A 26,510-nucleotide genomic window follows, 5' to 3' on the forward strand; every position below is an offset into this window, starting at 1 on the left:
AAGAAGGTGTTCCACGGACTGCCCAGAGAGGCGGCAGACTCACCGTCCCTGGAGGTGTTTAAGGACAGACTTAGCTCCATGGTCTGGATGATAAAGTGAGTATCGGTCACAGGTTGCACTGGATGACCTCAGAGAGCTTTTTCCGACACCTAATGTGTTCATTTCTAACAGCTCCGTACTCCGGCAGGCATCTCCCTCCCGCTAGAGGCACTGGTTCCTCCCGTGCCGCCCGGGCGCGCTCCCGCCGCGCGCCCGCGCGCTCCCGCCACTTCCGCCGCCGGGTGAGAGGTCGCGCCGTGGCCGCCGCCGCCCCCGCGCCCCCGTTTCCGGGGCTGCCCCGCGCCCGGGACATGGAGCGGCACTGACGGAGCCGCCGCCGCTCCCTCCCTCCCCCGCCCTCCTTCCCGCGCAGGAGCCGCCCCCACCCCCGCCCGGCACGGGGAGGTCGCCGCGCCCCGCGGTGAGTGAGGAGGGGAGGGGGGGAATGGCGGGGACGGAGGGTCCCGCCCCGGCACGGGCAAGGCTGGGTGGGGCCCACGCCCGTGAGGGGCGGCTGAGGCGGGCGGGGAGCGCTTGCCCGCTCCGTGGGCCGCATCCCCGCTGCCCGGGGCGGGGGGTGCCCGGGGATTGCGGTGTTTGCCCCTTCCGAGGGCTCTTTCCCCCCTAGGCATGGCGGCGGCCTCTCCTTGCCCCGGGGGGCGTGTGCGCGCCCGGGTTAGGCCCAGGCCTGGCCCTCGGGGTGGTTTGCAGTTCACTTCCCCCATAGGCTGCCCATGGATGGGGTGATGTGGGGTCCCTGCCCTTGGAGGAGGTCCCGTGTGCCCCCAGCAGCCCCCGCTGGGCGCAGGAGGGTGAGGGGCTGCTCGCTGCCCTTGCACGGGAAGGAGCCACGAGGGGCACAGGATGCTCCATCCCCGGGGATTCCCCCTCTCCTGCTGTCCCGAATCCCGGCCTTTCCTCTGCACCAAGGGCAGAGCTCCCGGCGAGAGCTGCAGAGGGACACGGGCTGCTGGCAGCCTTTGCCAGAGCTCATTCCTCTCTGGAGAAATCTCCACAGCTTTATCGCACCCTCGGTGCTTTAATTTTTGGAGATCTTAAAGCTCCCGGCCACGTTGTAAGGGCTCCTGTAGGTGACTTTGTTCCTGTGTTCCGTTGGCTCTTCCCGAATGATTCACGCTGGTTCCTGATCTCTTTTGTGTATTTTGCTCATTTTCTTGGTTTTTTTCCTGGTTCGAGATTTTACCGTTCCTTCCCTGTGTGAAATGTGTGATCTGGGCTGGGTGCAATGAGGGTGAAGATGTTCCTCATTAAAATCACAGAGCAGCCGAGCCTGGCAGGACCTGGGGAAGTCTCTGGTCCAACCCCTGCTCAAGGCAGGGTCAGCTGGGAGATCAGACCAGGTTACTCAGCATTCCTGAGCATCGCTCTGCTGCCCTTCGTGCCTGCATCAAAAACTGCCCTTAAACTGCTGAACGCTGCTGCTTCCTCCCTCTCTGCCCTCCTCTGCAGCAGAGGAGTTTCTTTGTGAGGCTTTGTCTCTCCTGGTCTCCTGTGAGTGCGCTTTTGGTGGAGGAATGGCTGTTTGGAGAGAGCAGGAGCCTCGACAAAAGGCAGTGGCGGGTCTTGAGTGTGTCTGTGATTGAGAGCTAAAGACCTTTGTACTTGGGGAGACAGGACAGCAGTGAAGCACCTTCCTGTGCTCCTGGAGAGCAGATTGGTGTGGGGAGCCAGGGTTCCTCGTGGCAGCAAGCTGAGGGAGCAGCATTCAGCTTGGAAGATAAATGTGGTTTTTATGTCCCAGGTGGGACTGTGACCCTCTGGCTGGCTCCTTATGGTGTGTCCTTTGTTTGACTCTTTCCTCTAAGAGTATGGACCAGACCTCTGTTTTATCAGATTTTAGTACTTGATACTTGCAATAATTCCAGGATTTTGGGAAGGGGATGACAGAAAGGTTCAGTACTCAAGATTCTCAGATTTTAAGAATTTTCTGGGAAGGAACGAGGCACACCACAGAGTTCACAGGGCCTCGTTGTTCAGATGAAGTCTCTCAGATTTATCATGGCTGTTCAAACCCAGGCTGACAGAACAGATTTGGACCAAGGAATGAAACCCAAGGATTCCCCACTCAGCTGGAAATGTGACCTATGGAAGATGCTTTTACCCAGCAGTTGTATGAAATCTCCTTTCTCCCCTCTTCCTCCCCAGTTTCCTGTCCTGCCCAGCTCTCTGAGTAGTTAATGCAGAAGATAAAGAGGGTTCGTCTGGAAAACGAGACTGCAGGAAGTTGGAGAAGGTATGTCCAGGCCCCCGTGTGGCCTCTGTGCGCTGTGGGACACAGCAGCTATCACCTCTGCACTGAGAGAAACCCCATCTGTACAGTCCTGCCCAGGCAGCTGTGTCAGGATCTGTGAGTCAGGAAGTGACTCAGGACAATAACTTGTTTCACTCACTTCCAGTATTGAGCTTTACAGTTTTTTTCTGGGTTCTGATTTCCCACCTGTGCTTGTTGTCCCCTCCAGACTAACACCTTGCCCAGAGGAGGGCCTGGTGGCTCACCCACCTCACCTGACAGGGCACAAAGGGCATTATAAGACCCCCAAGGGGCAGCTCCATGTTTTTGGGGGTGGAGAGAGCAGTGATCCTGCAACAGCTCTGAGTCATCTCAGTCCCTGCCTCAGCATGGGGCAGAAGGGACAGGGCCTCTCCAGCAAGGTGGAAATCTTCTATGTGCTGTTGCTGCCTGTCTTAAGATGGTTAATAACTGGTGTCTTGATCCAGCTCACGTTTGAGTAATGTAATCCCCAAATCTACTCTGAGATAAGTTACTCCATGCACTTATTTACTTACGTACACGGAGTTGCCAAACACTGACTACGACTTTTTCAGAGGTGGCTGCAGTGACAGGGGCAGAAATCTGAGTTTCCTTTTACTCTCTATCATGCAGGACCTAAGTTTTAGGAGTTTTTTTTCCCTTCTAGGGGGAGGTATCCCTGCCCATGGCAGGGGTTTGGAATTAGATGATCATTAAGGTTGCTTCCAGTTCAAACCATTCTGTGATTTTGTGAGAGTCCACCAGACTCCAGCAGTGCCAGTGGTAATTCTCAACACTCTCACCTCAGTTTGTGTGGTGGCTACTGTGCTTATCCCACTTCCCCACTCCATTCTAGTGTCGAAATCACCAGGATGAGAACAGTGCCAAGCTTGGAGCTGTGCAGTTCACATGATAAAATCATGGCAGTATATTTTGGAAGGGGCTCCAGGCTCCAGTTCAGCTGGGGACAGGTACCAGTATCACATTTGTGGATTGGTTTTAAAGGTTAAACTTTCACTTGTGAGGAGCCAGCCTGGCTGAGTGAGATGGATTCATCAGCTGGGTGAGAGTTGGCCAGGCTTTGTGAGCTAAAGCCAGGGTATTTAACTGGCTGAGTTGACCTGCAGTGGGATGGGGTTGGGAGAATTGCTCTCAGTTTATGCATTTTCATGGTCTTTCTGTCATGTGTTTCTGACAGGCAGCACTTCTGCCTTCAGCTGTGATTTTAGCTGCTGCAGTGGAGAGCCTGGATACAGGCAGAGGCTGCAGACACACAGTCTTAAAACATCCCACATCTCTTTTGTGGTTTCACTTGGGCTTCCTGCCTGCCTTTGATTGGAAAATACTCCTCTTTATCCATTTTCAAGCTGTGGATTTACTGCTGGGCAGTGGGTACCAGGAGTACCTAAAGAATTATTTTAGGATCTTGTTCTTGTGTTACTATTGGCACATTTTGTACAATTTTGGGACTTAAGAGTCTGAGGAGATGTTACATTTTCAGCCCTTGCACAAGGCTGATTCTGTTTCCTTGGAGTAAAATTATCCAAGCTAATTTTGTGCAGTAAACTGAAGTTCTTCTGAAATTCTCTGTAACATTCTTTCAGGTACCTCCAAAACCCCTCAAGTGTCCTCTTGGAGGGACATCCTGCTTCTCAAGTGGGGTGTCAGAAACAGGTTTCCCTAGTCCTCAGCTCATTCCTGCTTTGCAGTGGATGACATCACTGACCTTGGGCAAGTCTGTGGGTCCACCTCACCCCAAATTAAAATTTGTGTTAATGTGGAGGTGGTTCTTATCCTCTCCTTCCACACCTGCTCACTTGGAAATCTCTGAGGAATGCATGCCACGTTTCTCAGAATACAGCCGGGGTCTGCTCCTGCTGCCTTCTCTCTCTTAGCAAAGCACTTGCACCTTTTTTGCCTGATTTCCCATCTCTCTTACATCATTCCTGGCCTCAGTATCTCCTCAGGTAAGTGAATGGGTCTGAACCTCTCTCCCCAAGTGATGGGCAGGTTTTCCTTTGGGATAGGAAGGGGATTCCACTTGTGTGGTCTCACAGGTCAGGAGTTTTTGTGCCTTTATGATAGCTCATAACTATGATGACATATCCATACAAATTCCTGGAGTGGTTTTCCTTTGAGTCAAGCTGCTTGTTGTCTGCACAAGATCTGCTGCTTGAGCTTCCTTTAACAGCTTATTCTAGAGCCAGCCCTGCGAGAGGGAGTTCTCTGAGGTCAATATCTTCATTTACAGGACTCCATATGGGATGGGAGATGGACTTTTCCTTTCAATGTGTTTAAAATGTAATCCTTGGGTGCAGAGAATCCCAGAGATCTGTAGTTTAAGGAGCACCTGCTTGATTTTGAGGCTCAATTCTGTCCCTCTACTCCTCCCTCAGTTTTTTGCCCAGCTCTGAAGGGGAAGCGAGGATGACTGCAGTGGACACGCTCTCGGACAGCTCCGAAGTGGTCGAGATGGAGGATGTGCCTTCCCAATTCCAGGTGCAAAAGCATTCTTGGGACGGGCTGCGTGACATTATTCACAGCAGCAGGAAGTACTCGGGCATGATAGTGAACAAAGCTCCCCATGATTTCCAGTTTGTCCGGAAAACAGAGGAGTCCAGCCCGCACTCTCACCGCCTCTATTACCTGGGTAAGCCTCGTGCCAGCACTGGGGGAACGTGGGGCTCTCCAACTCAGCAGGGAAGGGGAGGGATGGGAGAGATCTCCCTCTGTGAGATTTGGGAACTGAGATTGGCTCAGGGCCTGCAGGATCGTCTGCAAAGCCTGGGACTGAGCAGGGACTCCCCAGTGCCAGACAAGCCTCAAACACAGGGATCAGCTGTGACAAGAGGAAGCGTTGGCCAGCCAGCCCTTCTGTGTCCTTTGTCACGCAGGGGATGGGCCAAGAGAAGGGACTGCCTCGTGCCTCTGTAGCTTGGGAGAAGTGGGATTTACTTGCTTCATTAACCAGACTGACTTTCCAAGAAATTCGCTGTCAGTAATGACTAATTACGTGTTGCAGCATATTAATGGCAAGGTGGTATGGCAAGGTGGTGGTGTCTCCTGCTGTATTAGGTATCATGAAGGTAGGGTGCTTGCAAGAGCAGGGAAGAAAATTGAGGTGGGAATGAGCTGTTCCTGGCATTTGCAGGGAAATATCCCTTTCCTTCAGTGGGACTGAAAGCAGAATTCTGTGTTGTACAGGTCCCTTGCTACAGATGGAGCCACGATGTAATTAGTGACAGAGTTGTTGGATTTTAGTAACTGGATCATTTTGTGGCTGGTAACATGGGAAGCTTTATAGACTATAAAGAGTTTGTTGTGCTTTGGGGCATGAGCTGATCATTACTGGGCCAGTACAAAAATTGCCAGATGTGCAACTCTGTGCAGTTATCGCTGCCCTGAAGTGACCCTGCTGTTCTTCCTTCTTTTTCCAGGTTTTGAGTGTAGGTCACTGTAGGTTGCTGGATTTGAGGGACTGATTTGTGTTGTCACTAGGCAGCTCCTGTGTGCCAGTGACTTGATTTGTGTAGTTCTCATAAATTCTTGGGACACAAGTGCTGCTCTGAAGGGCAGGATCTAGAACTGGCATATTTTTCTTGTCAAGTCTGAGCAGTGAGGCTTGATTTAAAGCTTGAATGTATTTCCAGTTCACTTTGATACTGGTTTTGATCTAGATGATTAAAGAACTAGGTGGCTAATTTAAAATTTTTTTTAATGTTCTGTTGTATGAAATGGCAACCAAACCAGCTACTGGGTGGTTGGTGTTCTGCCAGGGTGTGACTGCTTCAGGAGCCAGAAGCAGGAATGAGGATACACGAGTGCCTTTCCAGTGTTTCCTTCCTTAAGGAATTGTACAGGGCTTAGAGCAGATTAATCCCTCAGTTAAGATCAGCATCAGCCAGGTAATCTCAGGGTACCTCTGCTCAGATGTCCCTAATAAAGGGTAAATGCTGATTTAGATGCTGATTCTTTTCCATAATAAATGGACACTCCCAGGGATGGGGCAGCCACAGCTTCTCTGGGCAGCCTGTAAGTTCACAAGTGTTTAACTCAGTGTGCTGTTACTGCTCCAGCATGAAATAACATTTTAAAGTGTTTAAATAAAACTGAGCAGTGGATGGAGAGTCCTGATGAACTTTGCTGTAGGGTTGAATATTTCATCTGGAAGCAAAGTAAACTCTCTTTTGGGGAGGAAGGCAATATTTTCCTTGTAAATGCCAATTGATTGTAGTCAGCCTGAGGTCATTGGAGAAAGTTCTAACATAAGGGGAAGGGAAGTCCAGGTCACATTTGCCTCAGTGTCAGATATGTGTGTCCAGAGTCATTTGTTCCTCTCTGCAGTTTTTCCTGTATGGCCATCCTCAATCATTCCTGGGCCATCCCCACAGAGTTTTGTGTTGTATCGTGGCAGATGCTGCTTATGTTAAACACCACATGCTCAGCACTTTGGTGTTCCTGGATCTCTGAGGATTAGATCTTCACATATTGCTCTGCTTCCTGAGCACTTATTAATATTTCAGTTTTAATTTGAAGTAACTACTGCTGGGTCAGCCAGCTCAGAAATCTCTCTGTTCTGCCCAAAACATGTGCAGAGTAGGCAGTATCAGGGCACAGATCCCTCTGTGAATTTCTGATCCAGGGAGTCTCTGCAGCATAAGTAGAGGGCAAGTTCATGGTCTTTGTTTTGGTGGAAACTGTCAAAATCACAAGTCAGGATATTTGATGGTTGTTTTGGAAGTTGGATTAAGGCCAGAAGCTCATTTGATAACCGCAGTCAAAGGCTTATGTAAAATGACAAGGTCTTTTGACTCTGTAGGATACTGTTTCACATTTGAATGGGCTCTCTGGAGCTTCCAAGCTTTTCCTTCCTCCCTTGCAAGCTGCTGCCTTGGCCTGAATCAGATCCCTGTAGCAAATTTCTGCATGAGAAGTGTGGAGAGTAATGTTGAGTCACCCATTCAGGGAGTGGTGCTCTTAGAGTGGATCTGGAGCATGGGAGGACAGGCACAGAGGGGAAAGTTGGACCTAAAACATTCTGGAGAGGTGGGGTAGTGTTAAATCTTGCTTAGGAAAGTTCCAAACAAATCCATATCTAAGTGGTTTAGATGTTATTCTGGGATTGATCTGGGAGCTGCTGGGGAAGGAATGTGGGTAAAGGCCTCTGGGCAGCCCCAGCCCCTGTTTCCAGACTTCTGTTTGAATTTGCTCTTTGTCCTGGCTAATTCATCTTAAGTAGAATGATGCTTTTGTCCTCCTAATAGGAATGCCATATGGTAGCAGAGAGAATTCCCTTCTTTACTCAGAGATTCCCAAAAAGGTACGGAAGGAGGCCTTGCTGCTCTTGTCCTGGAAACAGATGCTGGATCACTTTCAGGTAAGCCAGAGTGGGAAGACCTGGGGAAACTGGGTTGTGCTGTGGTGGGGACATCTGTGTGGTGTCTGTCATCCTTCCTGCTTTTAAAAAGTTGGGAAAGTTGAGTTTAAATTGCTGCTTCTGCCTTACACTGCTGTGAGTGCACCAGAAAGGGAGGGAACTTTCCCCTCCCTGCTTTCAGTATCCTCATGTCCTTTGTCACTGGCAGCATTGGAGGGTGTTGGTCTTTTCAGCCCTACTTCAAAAGTTCCTGGTGGAACAGAATTTATCTGTCTTGACCCCATTTGGGCTGTGAGTTCTCTCCAGGGTAATTCAAGATCCCGGAAGAACTTTTGTTTGCAGTGTCTGACATGGAAACTGTTTGTGAAGGCTGCAGATAACGTCATTAAGTTAATTGGTTACATCTGATTTGCATAAGCAGAGCAAGCGCAGCTGTTCTCACTTCATGCTGAAGTGCCAACTGTAGAACTGAGAGATTCACAGCTCAACCCTCCTGTAGGGGGAAATCTGGGGGGTGTGGGGGGTTTAGGTCTCCTGGACCCCACAGCTGTAGCCTGGAGTACAGGAATTGGGCACCTGTACCCTGACAGTGCTGCCTGTTTGAGCTGGGGTGTTGTGACAGGCTCAGAGCACTCCTGTGGACGTTGCTCTCCTTGCAGATCCTTTCAGATATTCCTTTCCTTCCATTCCAGGCAACCCCTCACCACGGGATGTATTCCAGAGAGGAGGAGCTCTTGAGGGAGCGCAAGAGACTGGGTGTCTTTGGGATAACATCCTATGATTTCCACAGTGAGAGTGGCCTGTTCCTCTTCCAGGCCAGCAACAGCCTCTTCCATTGTCGAGATGGGGGCAAGAATGGCTTCATGGTGAGTCTGCCAGGGATTGATTTCATGGACTCACCTCAAAGGGGCTTGATGGTTTGGATTGGAGATGGCTGCATGTGGAATCCCAGGCTGGACTGGGGTGGAAGGGACCTTAAAGCCCATCCCAGTGTCACCTCCTGCCATGGGCAGGGACACCTTCCACTCTCCCAGGGTGCTCCAAGCCCCATGCAGCCTGGCCTTGGACACTGCCAGGGATCCAGGACCACCCACAGCTGCTCTGGGCACCTGTGCCAGGGCCTCCCACCCTCACAGGAGGTTCTCCTGGAGCCCCTTCATGCACTGCAAGGGGCTCTGAGGTCTTCTCCAGTGAACATTCCCAGCTCTCTCCCAGCCTGGCTCCAGAGGGGCTCCAGCCCTTGGAGCAACTCTGTGGCTCTTCTGGACCTGCTGTAGCAGGTCCACATCTTCCACATCTTCATCCCTTTGGTTATGGTGGCTGCTCTTTTGTCCTGTCAGGGCCACTTTTACCATCATCCCCTGGCTGTGCTGTGTCTCTTTTAGGCTTTTTCTCTGCAGAGCTGGGAGCTGATGTGGCACCCAGCTCTGTGTGTGTCTCTCTTGTCACAGGTGTCTCCAATGAAGCCTCTGGAGATCAAGACTCAGTGCACGGGGCCACGGATGGATCCCAAAATCTGCCCTGCTGACCCAGCCTTCTTCTCCTTCATTAACAACAATGACCTGTGGGTGGCAAACATCGAGACGGGCGAGGAGAGGCGGCTGACATACTGCCATAAAGGTGTGGGGCTCCCTCCACCCCAAAGGGAATTCCTCTGAGGAGTCTGGCCTGCAATACCCACATCCCTGCCTTATTTCTTACAAGTGCATTTGTCTTTTGGGTCAGCATTTTCCAAGGAGATGTAAATGCAAAATGCAAATGCCGTCTCGTCTTTGTTCCTCTCCAGGCTTATCCAATGTTCTGGATGACCCCAAGTCTGCTGGTGTAGCCACTTTTGTCATTCAGGAGGAGTTTGATCGGTTCACGGGCTATTGGTGGTGTCCCACAGCTTCCACAGAAGGTCAGTCACTGTTCTGCTCATCAAATCCTGGCACTGTGACTGCTGCCTCTGGCTAGGAATGAGTTCTGAGCACGATTTTCCTTTGGGCTGTTCCTGGTGAGATCACCTGAAGGAACAAAGCACTGAGGGGATTATAATCGTGGAGTGCTTGCAGGTGGTCACTAAGAGCTGGGGCTGTACAGGTGTTCCCTCTGCACCAGGGCTCCAGGCAAGCCAGAAACAGCAGGAAATGCTGTTGTAAACATTCCTGCTCTCTGTCCCAGGTTCAGAGGATTTGAAAACACTGCGGATCCTGTATGAGGAAGTTGATGAGTCAGAGGTGGAGATAATTCATGTTCCTTCACCTGCCTTGGAGGAGAGAAAAACAGATTCCTATCGGTACCCCAGGACAGGTGGGTGAAACACGTGGAGCTGCTGAGGCAGCTCTGGACTCCTGCTGGAATCAGCACTGGAATTGAGGCCATAAACTTGGCATCATTAATCTGGGTGCTTACTGGGATGTAGGAACAGGTTGTAAAAGTTGAGACCTAATTGACTCTCTGATCCCAAAACCTGCTGCAAGAAATTCTGAAGTTTAAATCCCAACCCTAAATGAAAGGATTGCTGAGGAAGTGGAGTATATCTGGTGGCATATTGTGGAATACATTCTGAATCCCATCTTTCCTCTGCCTCCTGAGAATATGCACAGCCAGCAAGGGAAGGCAAAGCAAACTGTTCCCATTCCCAGAATGACTCTGGTGTCTGCTCACATACATTTTTGGTATTTGTAAATTCACACAGAGCCATTTCAGTAGGACCAGGGGCAGTTCTCCTTTAGAAGCTGTATGTTGTGTAACCACAGAATGTTCAACTGGATCATCTTGGTGTTTTTTCACTTCTTCTCTGCAGGCAGCAAAAACCCCAGGATTACATTGAAACTGGCAGAATTTAAAACAGACAGCAAGGGTAAGGTAAGTGATAACTCAGAAAGGGACATTGCACAGGAGGGTTTTTGAAGCTCCCTAGAATTAAAACAAGGTCACAAAGAAATCCTAAATAATGTTAGTCTGGGTTTTTCATTCTCTTGTAATAGCTGGATCTCTAATGTGTTTATCCAAGAAACAGAAAGACCTGAAAATGCTGACAATCATTCTGGGGGAGATTCAGCTGGGAATGTGGAGGGAAGGGGGAATTGGGGCTTGCCTGGTGCACCAAGGCAGAGACAGGAGGGCTGGAGCCAGGTCTAATCTGGGGCTTCAGTCCCTGCCTGTGTCCTTTCCTGTGGCTCAATGCCAAAATCATTTTGCTTTGAAGCTGTTTTTCCCTTCTCTTCCTGCTCTTTGTAGCAAGTCTTGCTTCTCCTGGCCTGACCCTTGCTGATGCCAGTAGCTAAACTTCCTTGCTCTGCCATCTCCCTGAGCTTCCCTGGGAGAAGGTGATGAGCTCTGGTGCTCTGATTTGATGTTGGGCCTTGGTTTTGCTGCAGATTGTGTGTGCTCAGGACAAGGAGCTGGTGCAACCCTTTGCTGCCTTGTTTCCCACTGTGGAGTACATTGCCCGTGCTGGATGGACCCGGGATGGCAAATAGTAAGTTCATTTTCCTCCCAAAATAACTTTCCCAAGGGCTCCTCTGGTTGCAGACCCTTGACATGATTCTGCTGTGTTCATGACCTGGTTTTAAAGCCCTGAGTGCCAGAAATGGCACATGAATATTTGGCTTCTTCAGTGCTGTAACATCCTAAAAGTAGGAGTGAAGCAGAGCAGAGTGACAGGCTGTGGGGTTTGTCACAACCAGAGTTAAATGACATTGATACAGTAAGTGGGCAGTCCTGGGGAATTCTTTGGAGCTGAAGATGTTTAACACAGGTACAAGGTGTTTCCTGCTGAAAATGGGGCTGTTCTGTGGGCAGTTTTATCTTTGTTCATTGGCACAGTTTGTCCTGAGTCACAGGACAGGGGCAGGGTCTGTGGTGCCACATTCTTCATGCAGCGTGTCCAAAGAGAAGGATTACTCTGGGGCTGGCTATTGCTCCAAACAGTCTTGCCTGAAGAGTTACAGAATTCACCCCAATCTGATTGAAATTTTAAAGTTCTTAATTTTTCCCCCTCCCAAGCTTGGCTGTTAGCTGGTGTATGTGCAGATTAAGTTAAGGTGACTTGGCTGTCTTTGAAGGTGGCATTCTGTAACTCATCATTAATTTTCTGCTCTGGAAAGGAAATTTAGAGAGCTTTCCAGCAGGTAATCCCAGAGGTGATTGTGATGTTCTGCACCAGAGCTTATCTAAATGTGCTGAATATCTCAGTTCCTGAAATCCTGCGGTGCTGGGGGAGAATTGGCTCTTTTCAAATCTGTCTTTCATGATGAAACTCCCCTGGATGCACTCACAGGCCTTGGGGTGGCTGTGCTTTGCCATCTGTCATGCTGAGAGCTGCAGTGCAGCACCACTTCCAGGGACTCTCCTTGGAGGGGAGCAGGGCTGGGACTGAAGCAGCTCCTTCCCCTGGCACCCGTGTTGGGTCTGTGCCTCTCCCTGGCAGAGCACGAGGAGGAGGCTGCAGACAGAGCTCTGGGAGGGTGCTCACTTGAGCTGGAGCACAAACAGTGCTTCCTGGTGGAGGGGTTCCATTCTGGAGACAGGGCTGTGTTAGCAGTGCTCCCTTGGAACAGGCACTGGCAGATCTGTCAGACAGCTCGCCTGAGCGGTACCCCTGTGAAATACCAGAGCTGTCTGGCAGTACGTGTGTGTTGGCACAGCTTCCAGGGGATTAGAAAGCAGCAGTGATGAGAAAAGCTTTGCATTCAGATGCCCAAATCCTTTCTGGCTGCGGGGGGAAGAAAGGGATGCATGTTCTGAGTGTTGGAAAGGGACCTCTATTCTGTGGTGCTGACATTCACCTCCGACTTCTTTCCCCAGTGCCTGGGCTATGTTCCTAGACAGACCTCAGCAGAGGCTCCAGCTAGTCCTTCTGCCTCCAGCACTCTTTATTCCAGTCCCAGAAAATGAGGAGCAGCGTGCTGAATTTGCCAAAACTGTGCCAGAAAATGTCCAGCCATTTGTGATCTATGAAGAAACCACTGATGTGTGGATAAATGTAAGAGGCTCAGGGCTGGGAGGAGAACACAGGCTGCCCCCTCCTCCCCTCAGTTAACCATTCTCATGTTGGTTGGTGTCCAGTTAAGTCCTTGCTGTGGCAGCTTTGCTACTCAGTCCCAAATTTGGTGTTGAATGAGGGGTTTGGTAAATCACTCACAGGTTTCTCATCTTGTGTGGCAGGTACATGACATCTTCTATCCTTTCATCCAGCCGGAGGGGGAGGAGGAAGAGCTCTGCTTTATCCGAGCCAACGAGTGCAAAACGGGGTTCTGCCACCTGTACAGGGTGACAGCAATCCTGAAGCCAGGCAGCCACGACTGGGTGCAGCCCTGTGTCCACAGTGAGGGTAAGGGCTGCAGCCCTGGGAGCTCCCCCTCCTGTTGGCCTTTGGGGAGGGCAGTGATTGATGCTCGTGGTCTCTCTTGTAGATGATTTCAAATGTCCCATCAAGGAGGAGGTTGCCCTGACTGGTGGGGAATGGGAGGTGCTGGCGAGGCATGGATCCAAGGTAGGGGCTATTTTTATTCTCTTGCAGTGCTCAGCTCTGCATTGTCTGCTCCCAGTCCTGGCCTGAGTCCTCCCTTACGCTTGGGACCTGCTAGAACTGCTTAAGCTTCATTTTGTTGCTGTTTTTATTGCTGCCTCTGCTTTCCCCAGAAGTGCTGTAGGCCAGTGCTCATGGATCTGATTGCCTTCTTAATCAGACTTCAGATTGCTCCTTAGGTAAATCCCAGGAGTGGGTCAGGCCATAAAAAAGGACACAAGTCTGAGGTTTAAGAGCAACAAAGAACCATTTTGTGGAGAAGCTGGGGATTGCTGCCTTTGCTGAGGCATTTTAACTCCAATGAGTTCTTGCAATGTGGAAATGTGTCCTGGCACTCAGAGTGAACTCTTGGTCTCCAGCTGATCCCTCAACAGAGCCTTTAGGAACAAGGCAGCTGGGGAATATAAAGCAATTTATAATATGGAGAAGCTGTATCTGTTGTCACTTGCAGAACAGCCAGAAATGAATTTTTATTAATCTTGTAGAAACCCAGTTTCATTTTTGCTTCAGGAATTAACTCCGAGTCTGATCTTTAACACTCCCAGGTGATTCTGTCAAAATAAAGACCTTGGCTGTTCATTTCCAATTAATCTGGATTTTCACTTCTCGCTTTTTAAAAGACCAACAGCTCCAAGCTTTTGGTTTCTGCTGCTTTTCCTCAATCTGCAATTAACCTGCTGTCCCTCCCCATGTGGATTCTCACTGTACATGCTGTTGATTTTGGCCAGAGCTCTTCCCTGCATGTGTTATGGCTAAAATTGTGTTAGCAGCAATTATTTTGATGCATTTGTTGCTCCACAGGGCTCTGCCTGGTTTTCCTGGCCAATTGAGTTGGATGTTTTTCCCTTTGCTGTTCACAGGGGTCTTCAAACTGTGGGTTAGCCAGAAATAGCACTTGGAAACTGTAAGGTGGAAAAACAGTTCAGTTACTGTTGCTGGATCAATGCAGGATTTAAAAGCTGTCGCCTCTGTTCCTGCCTGACCGGGTGGTTTTTAGAAACAGCTTTATCTGGACAGTAAAACCTATTTTAATGTGTCTCAAAGTTTGGTGCTGAGAGCTGTTAGACTGGTCCTCCCACGAATGGGAATTCATTACCATGATGGCTGGAAAAAAGGGACCTGTACCTTTATAATCCAGCCATGCTGGCTGTGGCCAGGTGAGGGTTGGGCTCTTCTGCCAGGTAACAAGGGACAGGAGCAGAGGAAACAGCCTCACGTTGCTCCAGGGGGATTTAGGTTGGAAATGGGGGAAATGGCTGCACTGGAAAGGTGATCAGACACTGGGACAGGCTGTCCAGGACAGTGGGAAGTCACCACCCCTGGAAGTGTTGAGCAGGGTGTGGATGTGGCACCTGGGGATGTGGGTTAGTGGTGAACATGGTGCTGCTGGGTTCATGCTTGATCTTGGAGGGGTTTTTCCATTTTCTAAATGATTCCATGGTTCTGTAAGATGTCATATAAGCACAGAATGTTCCTTGTTAAGAGGATGGCTTCCTGTTAACCTGCAGGGAACAAAGCCCAGCTTTTTATGCCCATTAATAAGCAAATGTTTTGAGTCTTCAACAAAAGGGCTGAGGGACTGCTGTCTGTCACTGCATTATGTTGTCTGCAGTTCTCCCAAGTGCTGTGTGTGTTCTCTGGCCCCTCAACCCCCTGCCCTGAGCAGCCCTGTCATGGTCTGTGTGTGTTCTGGGCTGGCAGAGGAGCAGAGCTTGTCCCTGCCTGTCCCTGAGGCCTCTCTCCTGGCACAGATCTGGGTCAATGAGGCCACCAAGCTGGTGTATTTCCAAGGCACGAAGGACACCCCGCTGGAGCACCACCTCTACGTGGTCAGCTACGAGTCTCCTGGGGAGATCATGCGCCTCACCACTCCAGGCTTCTCCCACAGCTGCTCCATGAGCCAGGTTTGTTGTTCCTTGGATTCCTGACTGCCAGGGATCCTAACTGGGAATGGCAATGACTCGTGGCCAGTAACGAGTCCTGAGTGCATCACCTCATGCCCTGACTGTGCTGTGTTCCCTGCCAGAACTTTGACATGTTCATCAGCCACTACAGCAGTGTGAGCACTCCTCCCTGTGTGCACATCTACAAGCTCAGCGGCTCTGACGATGACCCTCTCCACAAGCAGCCCAAGTTTTGGGCCAGCATGATGGAGGCAGCCAGTAAGTCCTGGGGAGGGGGCAGTGGGGCCTTTGAGTGAGAACTCCCCAGCAGTGGCCAGGAGTGATGGGGAGGGAAGGGGTCTGAGTACCTTCACTCTGAGGGAAGGTGAATCATGTGATCTTGTGGGGGAGATATTTCTCACTTTTGCTCGGTGTTTCACACATGGAGCAAAAGTCCTGCTCCAGGGTGTACAGAGCTGACACACACACAGGGATGTGGTTTTACTGTGGAATCACTGAATGGTTTAGGTGAGAATGGACATTAAAGTCCCTCCTGTTCTCATGCCCTGCCATGGACAGGGACATCTTCCACTAGTCCAGGTTGCTCCAAACCCTGTTCAACCTGGCCTTGAACACTTCAAGGTGCTTTTTAATTTGTGATTTGTCTGAAGAGGGAAGGGACAAGTACCTGGGATACAGTGGCTGCTCCATTCTGCACTGCAGGTTTTAAAGGTTTAGGCACAGCTCACAGCAGCACCTGAACCCCTGCTGCAAACACATTGTCCCATCCCTGTTGTTGGGCACAGTGCCCATTGGAGAGCTCCCACCTGGTGAGGTTTTCCTGTGGAATCCCCTCCCTGTGCAGGCAGGTGGAGGCTGTGCTTCCCAGGGAGGGGCTTTGCTAAGCCTTGGCGTGGTTTGCTGTTGAAGGAGCCGTGCTGAGGGTCAGCTTTGGACAGGGCTGGTTCAGGGGGTGGGAGCAGAGCCTGCTCAGTCCCTCAGCACTGTGTGTGACCCTCCTGCTGCAGGCTGTCCCCCAGACTACGTCCCCCCGGAGATCTTCCACTTCCGCACGCAGTCGGACGTGGAGCTCTACGGAATGGTCTACAAACCCCACGATGTCCAGCCTGGCAAGAAACATCCCACGGTGCTCTTTGTGTATGGAGGCCCTCAGGTAAAAACCCAGGGGAATGCTGGGGTCAGGGCTGGGGCTGCTGCCCAGGGCAGAGCTGTGTCAGTCATGCATCAGGACTTGCACTTTGGGTAGCAATGAACACTGTCATGGAATCATGAAATCATGGAATGGTTTGGGTTGGAGTGACCTTAAAGCCCATCCAGTCCCACCTCTGCCATGGCCAGGGACACCTTTCACTGTCCTAGGTCGTTCAGAGATTCAGCCTGACCTCAAACACATCCAGAGATGGGGCAGCCACAGCTTCTTTGGTCACCCTGTGCCAGGGCTTCACCACCATTACAGCAAAAAACTTCCTCATAATATCTAATCTAAACCTTCTCTTTTTGTACCTGTATTTGACCTCTGCTTCAAACCTCAGATGACTTTTCCAGCATGTGATTTGATTTCTATGGCTCTGATAGCTCGATGAGTGGCTGCTGTCCAGCTCAGGATCCTCCACTGACACAGGAAGGCACTGGAAGGCAGCTGCTGAGCTCTGAAACTCTTCCTCCCTCCTTGTGCAGGTGCAGCTGGTGAACAACTCCTTCAAAGGCATCAAGTACCTGCGGCTGAACACGTTGGCATCCCTGGGCTATGCTGTGGTGGTGATTGATGGAAGGGGATCATGCCAGCGAGGCCTCAAATTTGAAGGAGCCCTGAAAAACCAAATGGTAACGTCCTCCTTGTGCTGGGGAATCTCTGATTGTTTGTCCTTCCTAAGGGTTGTGGCTGCTCATTTCCTGGGTGAGTGTTTCTGTCTCAAGTTTCTACATTTATCAAGTCCACTAACATGAGCCTTCTTTTTGCTTTTCAGGGTCAGGTGGAGATAGAGGACCAGGTGGAAGGTTTACATTATGTAGCAGAAAAATACGGGTTCATCGACTTGAGCCGGGTCGCCATCCACGGCTGGTCCTATGGGGGCTTTCTGTCCCTCATGGGGCTCATCTGTAAACCCAATGTCTTCAAGGTGAGCCTGCACGTGGGGCTGGCACCTTTGGGACACTTGGTTCTCACAGCTTCTGTCCCTTTTGGCAGCTGGAATTGGCATTTTTGTTTATTTGTGGTGGAAATGTCCCCCTGTCCTACCTGGCTGGAGCTCCTGACTCCAGTCCTGTGTCCTGCTGCAGCTCATCCTTGGTGGGGGCTGGAGGAGGATGGCTCTGGGATGGGCTTGGTCTGCCCTACAGGGAGATACTGATGTGCTAGTCCCCATCCCAAGCCCCCAGCACAGTTTCTGGATCACTCACAACTCCTCCTTGCAGAGGGGAAGCCTTTAGTGCTGATGTGCAGGAATTTTTCCCACTGTGACCACAAGAGGAACAGCAGGAGGAGGAATCTGGGTTGTGTGTAGGATTGCTGAAGGAGAATCCTGCTCTCAGGGACAGAACAGCCCAGAGCCTTTCTGCTGCCTCTCCAGGAAAGCAGGGGACACTTGGGCTGTTGAGCAGGCGCTAATGGAGGCTTGGTGGCACCTCTCTGTTTGCCAGATTGCCATAGCAGGTGCCCCTGTCACCGTGTGGATGGCCTACGACACCGGCTACACCGAGCGCTACATGGACGTCCCCGAGAACAACCAGCAGGGCTACGAGGCTGGCTCGGTGGCACTGCACGTGGAAAAGCTTCCCAATGAGTGAGTACCCGCCCCAGACCTGCTCCTGGACCTCTGCTCAATCCCAGAGGAATGGAAATGGAGGATTTCTGATCCTCTTTAACTCGGCAGCAGCTGGGCCTCAGCACCCCCAGCCCCCCTGCCAGGCAGGGCTTGAGGCCCACGGCCATGGTCTGGCACTGCCCTTGCTTGCGTTTGGCTTGTCCAGCTGGAAGCTCTTTGCTCAAACCTTCTGCAGACCTTTTATCTGGTGCCTCATTGTGTTTTCCATCTGGTTTCTCATCCTGTTTCTCTGCTTATCTCTCACCCCGTGTCCAGGCCAAATCGTTTGCTGATCCTCCATGGCTTTTTGGATGAAAATGTGCACTTTTTTCACACCAACTTCCTGGTATCGCAGCTAATCCGGGCTGGAAAACCTTACCAGCTGCAGGTAGGAGGGACAGGAGTGGGGAGGAAAGGTTCCATCAATCTGGAGAAAGTTCCCTGCTGCGTGTTCTGGGGATGGGAGGGGATGGAGGCAGATCCCCATGTGCTGTTGTGATGCTGGTGCCAGTGCAGACCTCGCTGGACTCAGAGGAGGCCGGGAGGTGGCACTGTGGCTGTTCCATGGCTGCCAGATGTGCCATGTGCAGGCAGAGCTGGTGCCCCGGGGCCTGGAACTTTCCTCCTCCATGAGCTGTTGTGTCCCACTTGGCAGGGGTGGCTGCAGTGAGGGAGGGGGGGTGCTCCAGACCTTCCCTGGCACTTCTTTGTCCTGATGGAGACTGGATGGAGGGAGCAGGGCTGAGGGGAGGGAGTTCTGTGCCTGCTGAGTGACCAATGCCCTGTGTCTGCCCTGGCACAGATCTACCCCAACGAGAGACACAGTATTCGGTGCCCTGAGTCAGGAGAGCACTACGAAATCACGCTGCTGCACTTTCTACAAGAATACCTCTGAGAGCACGAGCCTCTGCAAACTGGACACTGACAGCTCACCTGCCCCGTGCCCTCCCGCTCCCCAGCAGCGTCCAACCCTGAGCACAAGGGGCTGAGTGCCCACGTCGGGCTGGGGATACCCCCAGGCCAGGGGGAAAAGCTGGAGGGCACCTTCCCTTTGGACAGTGCCACCTTCTCTCACTTTCCAAGCTGGAGGTCTGCTCCTGCTCGGCTGCTCGTCCTCCTCCTCTCCTCCAGCCTGGCTGTTCAATGCTTTTTTTGCTGCTACTCCCTCTCTCCTGGGAATCAATGGACAGTGGTCTGTCCCGAGGCTGAGGTTTGTGTCCATCTCTCTCTCCCCAATCCTTTTCTTCTTCCACTGCACCTGTGCAGTTCCCAAACTCTCACCTGCAAGAACTCAGTGCCTGTGTTGGAAACAGAAGAGCCGAATCAGAAGCTGCCTTAAGCCAGGAGTGTGAGGGAAGAGAACTACCTACTGCTCACCTGGGGATCTGCTCTGTGTCCTGGCCCTGCTGCCACACTGGAGCCCTGGGAGCTGAAGAGAGGTCTACAGAAGCATGCAACACTAGTCTTTTTTTTTTTTTTTATATATCTATCTATTTTCAAGTTTAAATTTGCAGAGCAGATGGAGGAAGTGGCCGGGGCCAGTAACGGCACCCTCTGATCCTTCCTCTCATGGCCGCTCTCACTCAGAGTTGTGCCAACAGGTAGCACAGGCAGCTGGCTACAGCCAGAGCCTCTCTCCAGAGCTCACAGCAGCATTTGGGTTTTTGCAACACAAGATGGATGATATTTATGCAAATCCTCCCTCCCTCCATTCTCTGTGCCGCCTCCTTGTCCCCTTGTCCTTCCCTGAGCTTTCCAATGTGCACTGAAATTGGCTGTGCTTCAGTTCTCTGCGGGTCAGTGACTGGTCCCCCTGCCCGTCTACTCAGCAATGCTCTCTCCTGGTTTTTATTTACCTGGGCAACAGGAACTGCAGTTCTGGGGAGGGGGATTGAGCAATCACACCTCAGGGGAGCACATCCCCCCCTCAAGCCAAGGGTTCTGCCAGGGGCAAAATGAAAACACAAACAAAACCCACCCAAATGAACCACGTTGACTTGCCCTGGAGTATTTTAAGTGCGTATTATGAAAAGAAAATATTTTTATGGATTCTTATTCTTTTATAATTATGAGTGTAAGATGTAGCGACTCATTAAAATATTGGAAAGAGACGTGGTGGCTGCTTTGGGGGAAAGGAGGAAGCAGCAGCTGCTGCCACAGCCAGCGCAGCTCTGCTGCAAGCCAAGTGCTCTGTTCTTTCTGTGCCGAGCAGTGGAGAGAATATTAAATCCCTGATGTTCCTCGGGGGAAGCACGATCCAAGCAACTGAGGGTTGGGAATCCTGGGCTGTGTGCTTGGCTCACAGTGACCTTGAGCAGTCAGCAGCAGCCTGGGGTGGGCACCTCCCTCCTCCCCTCCCTGCGATGGGACTGGGGGTGCAGCTGCTCTGCTCCCACTCTGGGACACACTGAGCTGTTTGTGCAGAGCTGGGCCTGCCTCTGCTCGCCCTCCCAGCCCAAAGCTCCCAAACCTGGCCTTGCTTTGCCTTCCTCCGTGGGAGCTGCTGTTAATTAACCCACTGTTAATGGCCTGAGGGTGCTGCTGGAGGCTTGTTCTAAATGCAGAACTTCTTCCAGATGGAGCATTTGGGTTCCTGGGGATGACTGGGAGCAGATTTTCCCCTCCTTCTTCTTGTCCCTGTGCTCAAATAATTGTCCCAATATTGCAGTTGTGGTTTAGCTGCTACAAAGCACCTCAGGTGTGAGTTTTGAGGTCAAAGGGGTGAAAGGAGGGACTGGGATGGAGGAAGTTGCTCCCGGGAGATGTCTATAAGAGCATATAAGTCTATAAGAGCACCCTGCACCCTCTGTTCCTCACAGGTGGGTGGGTGCTGCTGGATGGTAAGAAGCTTTATTTTTGCAGAGTTTGTTTCTGTGCTTCCCTAATTTAATTTTTAGGCCTAATTTAAACTGCTTTTTCCTGTCCCCAAAAGGCTGAGTGTTTCTTAAGGTGTCTTAAGACGCTCTTGTCTAGAAGAGTTTGCAGATCTGTTGGCTCCTCTGATCCCCCAGCTTGCTGCTGGATTTTTTGGCACCCTAAAAAGAGGTTGGTCATCTTCTTTTGGGGATTGAGAATCCCGAGAGGAATTAGCTGGGAAATCTCCTCGAGGAGCTGTTCCATATGGAACAGGCTCTGTCGGGGATTGAAACACAAATGATGTGGGAGGCCCCACCCCGGGAAGGGCGATGAGAGCAGGGTGGCTCTGGGTGGAGGATTTGCAGCTGGAGGATGAAATGAAGCTGAGTTAATTTCCTGAGTGAGTAGTAATGACAGAGGAACCAGCAGGTGCTGGGGAAACCAGGCAAAAACCATTTTTCCTCAAGAATTTGGGACTTGAGAAGGGCTTGGGAGGCATTTCTCTCCCAAAACTCACCCTATGGGGCTTTATTTTTAGGTGGATGGTGTGGAGGGAGAACAGATGTTCTGAAGGACTTATTTTTAAAACAAAATCACTCCTCAAGCTACAAAATTAGCTCAGAAAAGTCACTCCTTGCCCTGAAAGATGCTCGAATGGAAAACTTCCTGGCATCTCCATTCCCAAAGTGGGTGTGATAAAGGTGCCACCACAGCTCTGGCTCTGGAAAAGCCACGTCAGTGGAAACTCTGGGTGCTTGGGGGTCTCAGGCACTTGATCTCTGTCCTGGGCCATGCAGGCTGCACCCCAGAACAACTGGAGCAGCTCAGAAATCCCAGGGTCCCCCAAAGGAGGAGTGGGGTGTCCAAGGACAGGGCAGGGCTGGGCTCTGGGTGTGTCTGTGCTGCCCAAACCAAAGGGTGTAAATTGATCTTGGAGAATCCTCTGGGAGGGATTTCGGTGAAATCACAGGCATCCCAGCTCCGTGCTGGGACTCAGGGAATGCTCCAGGCACAGCCTCTGCACAGAACCCTCCTGTCCCTGGTGCCCCTCCAGCCCCTCTCGGAGCTGGCACAGATTTCTGTGCCTCCCCTCTGCTCTAATCCAGGATTTTCCTGCTCCCAGCCCCTGGCTGTGCTGGGGGGCTCAGCCCGGGGCCCCCCGACCCCTTCTCCCCTTCCCATGGCCCTGACCCTGGGGCTGCTGCTGGCCCTGCTGGGCTGTGCCACAGCTCCGGACCCTGCCCTAGAGGAGGCCTGGCAAGGGTGGAAGAGTCTTTATGCCAAGGAATGTCTGGTCCCTTTGTCCCCTGACCACAGGGCCTCTTGCCCGTGACCACCGTGCCCGTGTCCCTATGTCCCTCTGTCCATCCGCTTTGGCCGCCCGGTCTCCTGCCCACACCCAAAATGGCCGCCGTGCCGCCGCTGCCGCCGCGCTGACCCCTGCCGGCCGCCGTACCCGCGCTTCCTCTCAAAGATGGCGGCGCCCAGCGGAAGGAGCGGTGGCCGCGCGTGGGCCGCGCTGGTGCCCGCGGCCCTGCTGTGCCTGGCAGCCCGGGCGGCCGCGGGACCGGGCACGGCCCCGGAAGCGGCCTCGAGCACGGCCGAGTTCGACGTGCGGCCCGGCGGGGAGGTTCACTCCTTCTCCCGGAGCCTGGTGAGCGACCCGGAGGGAGGGAGTGGGAGCGGAGAGGGTACGCGCCCCTCGCTGATTGGCTGCGCGACACGTCACTCATATCGCTTTCTGTGGGGATTGGCTGGGCGCGAGGGAGGGCGGGGCGAGCGGGTGGTGAGGGGTCCCCAGGGAAAGAGGGGTCCCCAAAGAGGGCTGCAAAGGCAGGGGGACCCCAGGGATCTGCAAGGGAAAGGGGGTCCCAAATGGGATGCAAGGGCAGGGGAACCCTAGGGGTCTGCAAGTGAAAGGGGGTCCCCAGGGAGAACGGGAATCTGCAAGGGGAAGGGGGGTGTCAAAGAAAGAAGGGTCCTCATGGTAGGGGGCTCAGCAAGGGAAGGGCCCCAGTGCAGAAGGGACTGGGGGTCCCTGGGCACCCCAGAACACGATTCCTCACCCCAGCACACCAGGCAGGAGAAAATGGTGGTGCCGGGGGAGGTTTAGGCTGGATATTGGGGAACATTCTTCATGGAAAGGGAGGTGGGCACTGGTACAGTGGCACTGGTGGAGTCCCCATCCCTGGAGGGATTTAAGGCCATGTGGCACTTGGGGACAGGCTCAGCGTGGCCTTGGCAATGCTGGGCACTGCTGGACTTGGTGGCCTGGGGGGCTTCTCCAAGCTCAGCAATTCCTGAAAAGCTGGTGCTAAACGAGGCTGCTGCTGTTCCTCTCTCTGGCAGGGGGATTACAGCTGCTCCTTCACCTACTCGGCCCAGGGCGGCACCAACGAGGTGAGCTGGGCCCCTCCTGCTGCAATCAGCTCCTTTTTCTCACCCTGACAGGAAAAGAGGCTGGGAACTGTTTGTGTGAGAGCACAGTCCTAACTGCAGGGAGCAGGAGGGGCCAGCAGGGAGGGCTGGGGGTGGTGGTGGTGGTGGGTGATTCTGGAGCTGCTGCTGCCCCTGGAAGGGAGGGTTGGGTGATTCTGGAGCTGCTGCTGCCCCTGGAGGGGAGGGTTGGGTGATTCTGGAGCTGCTGCTGCCCCTGGAGGGGAGGGTTGGGTGATTCTGGAGCTGCTGCTGCCCCTGGAAGGGAGGGTTGGGTGATTCTGGAGCTGCTGCTGCCTCTGGAAGGCAGGGTTTGGGTGATTTTGGAGCTGCTGCTGCCTCTGGAGGGCAGGCTTGGCCCCGCAGGGCTCTCCCCACGCTGACCCCGGCTCTCCCCGTGCAGCAGTGGCAGATGACGGTCGGAGTGAGCGAGGACAGCGGGCTCTTCTCCTGCTCCATCTGGAGGTGTGTCCTGAGCACAGCGGGGCAGGGACAAGGACCCTGCAGGGATTTACACCTGGGCAGGGAGGGTTTTCCTCTGCCAGGGATGCTCTGGGGGTTTTTGGTGCAGCTGTTGGTTTATCAATTCTCTGTTCCCCTCTCCCCTGCTCTGCACAAAGCTATAAGAGATCCAGAGGTGGCTGTGGGGGCAGGGAGGGAGCCAGGAATCCTTCACTCCTCTCCTCCTCCTCCTCCTCTGCACCTCTGTGCCGATGACAAAGGCTCTGCTTTCTTCTTTCAGGCCCCAAGGGAAGTCTTATCTCTTCTTTACCCAGTTTAAAGCTGAAGTGAAAGGAGCCAAGATAGAGCATGCCATGGCTTATGTAAGTCCCAGCTGATCCCGGGGAAGCAGGAGTGTGGGAGGCTGCTATAAAACATGAATTAGACATGGAAAACATTTATTAGACATCTGTGCCATAAAATGTGCTCCATCACGTCCCTAATTAGAGGCTGGTGGCAGGCAGAGAGGGGCTGCAGGTGGGCAGCCTGCTCCATTGTGTTCCTGCCCTCAGTCACAGCATTTGCTGGGAGGGGGCTCCAAAGGCACCAGGGCACAAAGGGAGTCTTGGATTGCCTCAACAAATTGCATGTGACAAAGCAAATGAAACCTCTGCTGGTGTTTTTGTCTGGCTCATTCTTCCATTTCCCAGTTTCCAGGGGTGAGGCTTTCACTCACCCCAAGGACATGAGTCCGTGGTTTAATAGGACATAGAAAAACAGACAGAGACTTTCCTTCAGACTTCCTTTGTGCACTTAATTCTTTCCCTGCATGTAAATCTCAAACCCCTTCATTTTCAGTTGGTTTGAATTCTGTGACCTGTTGGATTGCCTCAGCCTCTCACCCTTCCTTCCTGTTTCAGTCTCAGGCTGCTGCGGGTGCCCTGAACGACATCCCCTTAAAACAGGAGGAGTTTGGAGTCACTGAAACCACAGGTGTGTGCCTGAGGGGCTGTGAGACAGGGGCTGGGCTGGGGGACACGCCAGGCAGCAGTTTATCTCCAATCCTGGTGGCAGTGCCATGGAGCTGGGGTACAGTGCTCTCAATCCACCACTGGCAGCTGGATTTTGTGGGTCCATCCCAGTTAAATCCCTGGCTAAGGAGGGGTTTCTCCCCAGCCTGGCATGTGCAGGAGTGGGAAAAGCAGTGCCCAGCACCCTGGGAAGGGCTCAGTGGGGCTGTTTTGTTCCTGCTTTTCCATCTGCTGACCCTGGGCTGTCCTCTCTGTCTCTCTGCAGTGTCTCACAGGGAAGGCAAGTTCCGTTTCGAGCTGTCCAAGCTGATGATTGTGGCAAAAACCCCCCGTGACGAGCTGTGAGGCCAGGCCAGCCCTGGGCAGGGGCCATGGCCACGCCAGCACGGCAGGGAAGGCATTTCCTGCTTACCTGCAGGGCTTTTCTTTTGGTTGACCAAACCTTTTATGTTTTCCATACTGCAATGTGCTGGGGACCGACGCGAGTGGGGGCTTGGAGGGCTGGGGACAGATTTGTTCTGCCTTGTGTCAGAGTAACACCCCAGGAGGCTCCTGATCCTCCTGTGCCCCTTCCTGCTCGGCTGAGCTGCTGAGCAGGGCAGAGCTCCCTGCAAAGGGGCTCCTTATCTGCCTGCCTGGGAAGAGCAGTGCAGGGAGATAAGGGGCTGGACTTAAGCAGGGCTTGCTAAAGGGAGGTTTTAACTCTGTAGTCCCTGGAGGGGAGGTGGGATTGCTCTCTCCACCAGCGTGACAGGAGGAAATAATTCATTCAGGGGGAGGGAGGGAGGGGATTGGCCAAAGCTCTGACTCCGTGGTGAGTGTGGGGCTGGCCTGGGGGAAGGCAGAGCAGCTTATTCTGACACAATCAGGAATCAATCCAGGCAACACTTCCATGTGTCAGCACAACCACGGGACTATTTTATACCTACAGAAAAGTGATCTTTTTCTTATCCAGAGTAATAACAGGGAATGTGCAATTCCTTTCCTGTGTAAATACAGCACCAATAAAGTAATAAAGCATCGTGCTCTGGCCTGAAGCTGCTCTGTTCTGTCCCTCCTCCCCTCTCCAGCTGTGTGGACCTTTGTTGCTGCTTGGCCAGGAGGAGCTGAGGTGTCTCACAGGAATTTGGGGGCTGCAGAGGGTTTAGGGGGATTTTCCAGCTGACACAGACACACACCTTGGGAACAGCAAAGCATTTCTGGCTGGGCATTCCTCAGCCCCATCCCACCACACCTGCCTGGGATTCCCAGCTCTGGTTCCTGCCCTCCTGAGGGACCAGCACCTCCTGGGCTCCTGCTGTTCTCCGCATCCCCTTGTGAATGGGCTTTGCCCCCACCCAAGCTGTGTCACACAATTATCGGTGACAGCTGCAGCCAGGCCTGTGAAATGGCAGAGACAGGGCCTTTGTGTCTTTTCTTTCATCTTCTAAGGCTGAGAGTTATCAGTGCCAGGGGTGGGGAGGGAGCAGGAGCCGGTGCCTGGAGGCATCCAAGGAACAGGAGGCACCAGAAGGTCATAGAGATAAGGCCAGTGGAGATTGTGTGGTGTTTGGGTGCTAAAAGGGCAATTTCCAGTGCTCAGAGCTGAGCTCAGTGTGCTGGGAGTGACCTGAGCATCCCCTCTGCTCTGGGCTGTGCCTGCAGAGCCACCCCTGCTGCCAGGGCTCTGCTCCTGGGCCCTGAGGGGATGTGGGGGTGCAGAGGATCCCGTGGGGGTGGCATCTCACCAAATCATGGAACGGTTGGGGTTTGGAGAGGCCTTAAAGCTCATGCTTGCCATGGGCAGGGACACCTTCCACTGTCCCAGATTGCTCCAGGCCTTGTCCAGCCTG

The 26,510-nt window shown here is 52.7% G+C and overlaps 2 protein-coding genes across 3 annotated transcripts; both read left to right on the plus strand.

Moving 5' to 3' along the window:
• Positions 1-326: 326 nt before the first annotated feature.
• Positions 327-20,025, plus strand: DPP9 (dipeptidyl peptidase 9). 2 transcript variants are annotated; one of them, XM_036399414.1, is made up of 21 exons: positions 327-460; positions 2,206-2,293; positions 4,708-4,961; positions 7,576-7,688; positions 8,381-8,554; positions 9,140-9,308; positions 9,475-9,588; positions 9,852-9,980; positions 10,477-10,538; positions 11,054-11,154; positions 12,483-12,660; positions 12,843-13,008; positions 13,091-13,170; positions 14,958-15,110; positions 15,233-15,368; positions 16,118-16,263; positions 16,788-16,934; positions 17,078-17,230; positions 17,751-17,893; positions 18,191-18,302; positions 18,717-20,025. In XM_036399414.1, the coding sequence occupies exons 2-21, from the start codon at positions 2,238-2,240 to the stop codon at positions 18,807-18,809; spliced, it is 2,679 nt and encodes an 892-aa protein (XP_036255307.1). In that variant the 5' UTR covers positions 327-460; positions 2,206-2,237; the 3' UTR covers positions 18,810-20,025. The 2 variants fall into 2 exon arrangements, with proteins under 2 accessions (XP_036255307.1, XP_036255308.1); XM_036399415.1 differs by lacking the exon at positions 2,206-2,293.
• A 2,219-nt stretch (positions 20,026-22,244) lies between these two features.
• Positions 22,245-25,703, plus strand: MYDGF (myeloid derived growth factor). Its single transcript, XM_036399478.2, has 6 exons — positions 22,245-22,424; positions 23,120-23,170; positions 23,610-23,671; positions 23,949-24,030; positions 24,568-24,640; positions 24,944-25,703. The coding sequence occupies exons 1-6, from the start codon at positions 22,245-22,247 to the stop codon at positions 25,021-25,023; spliced, it is 528 nt and encodes a 175-aa protein (XP_036255371.1). The 3' UTR covers positions 25,024-25,703.
• Positions 25,704-26,510: the final 807 nt, after the last annotated feature.

Source organism: Molothrus ater, chromosome 26 (genome assembly GCF_012460135.2).
Source record: "Molothrus ater isolate BHLD 08-10-18 breed brown headed cowbird chromosome 26, BPBGC_Mater_1.1, whole genome shotgun sequence".
NCBI classification, from domain to species: domain Eukaryota; kingdom Metazoa; phylum Chordata; class Aves; order Passeriformes; family Icteridae; genus Molothrus; species Molothrus ater.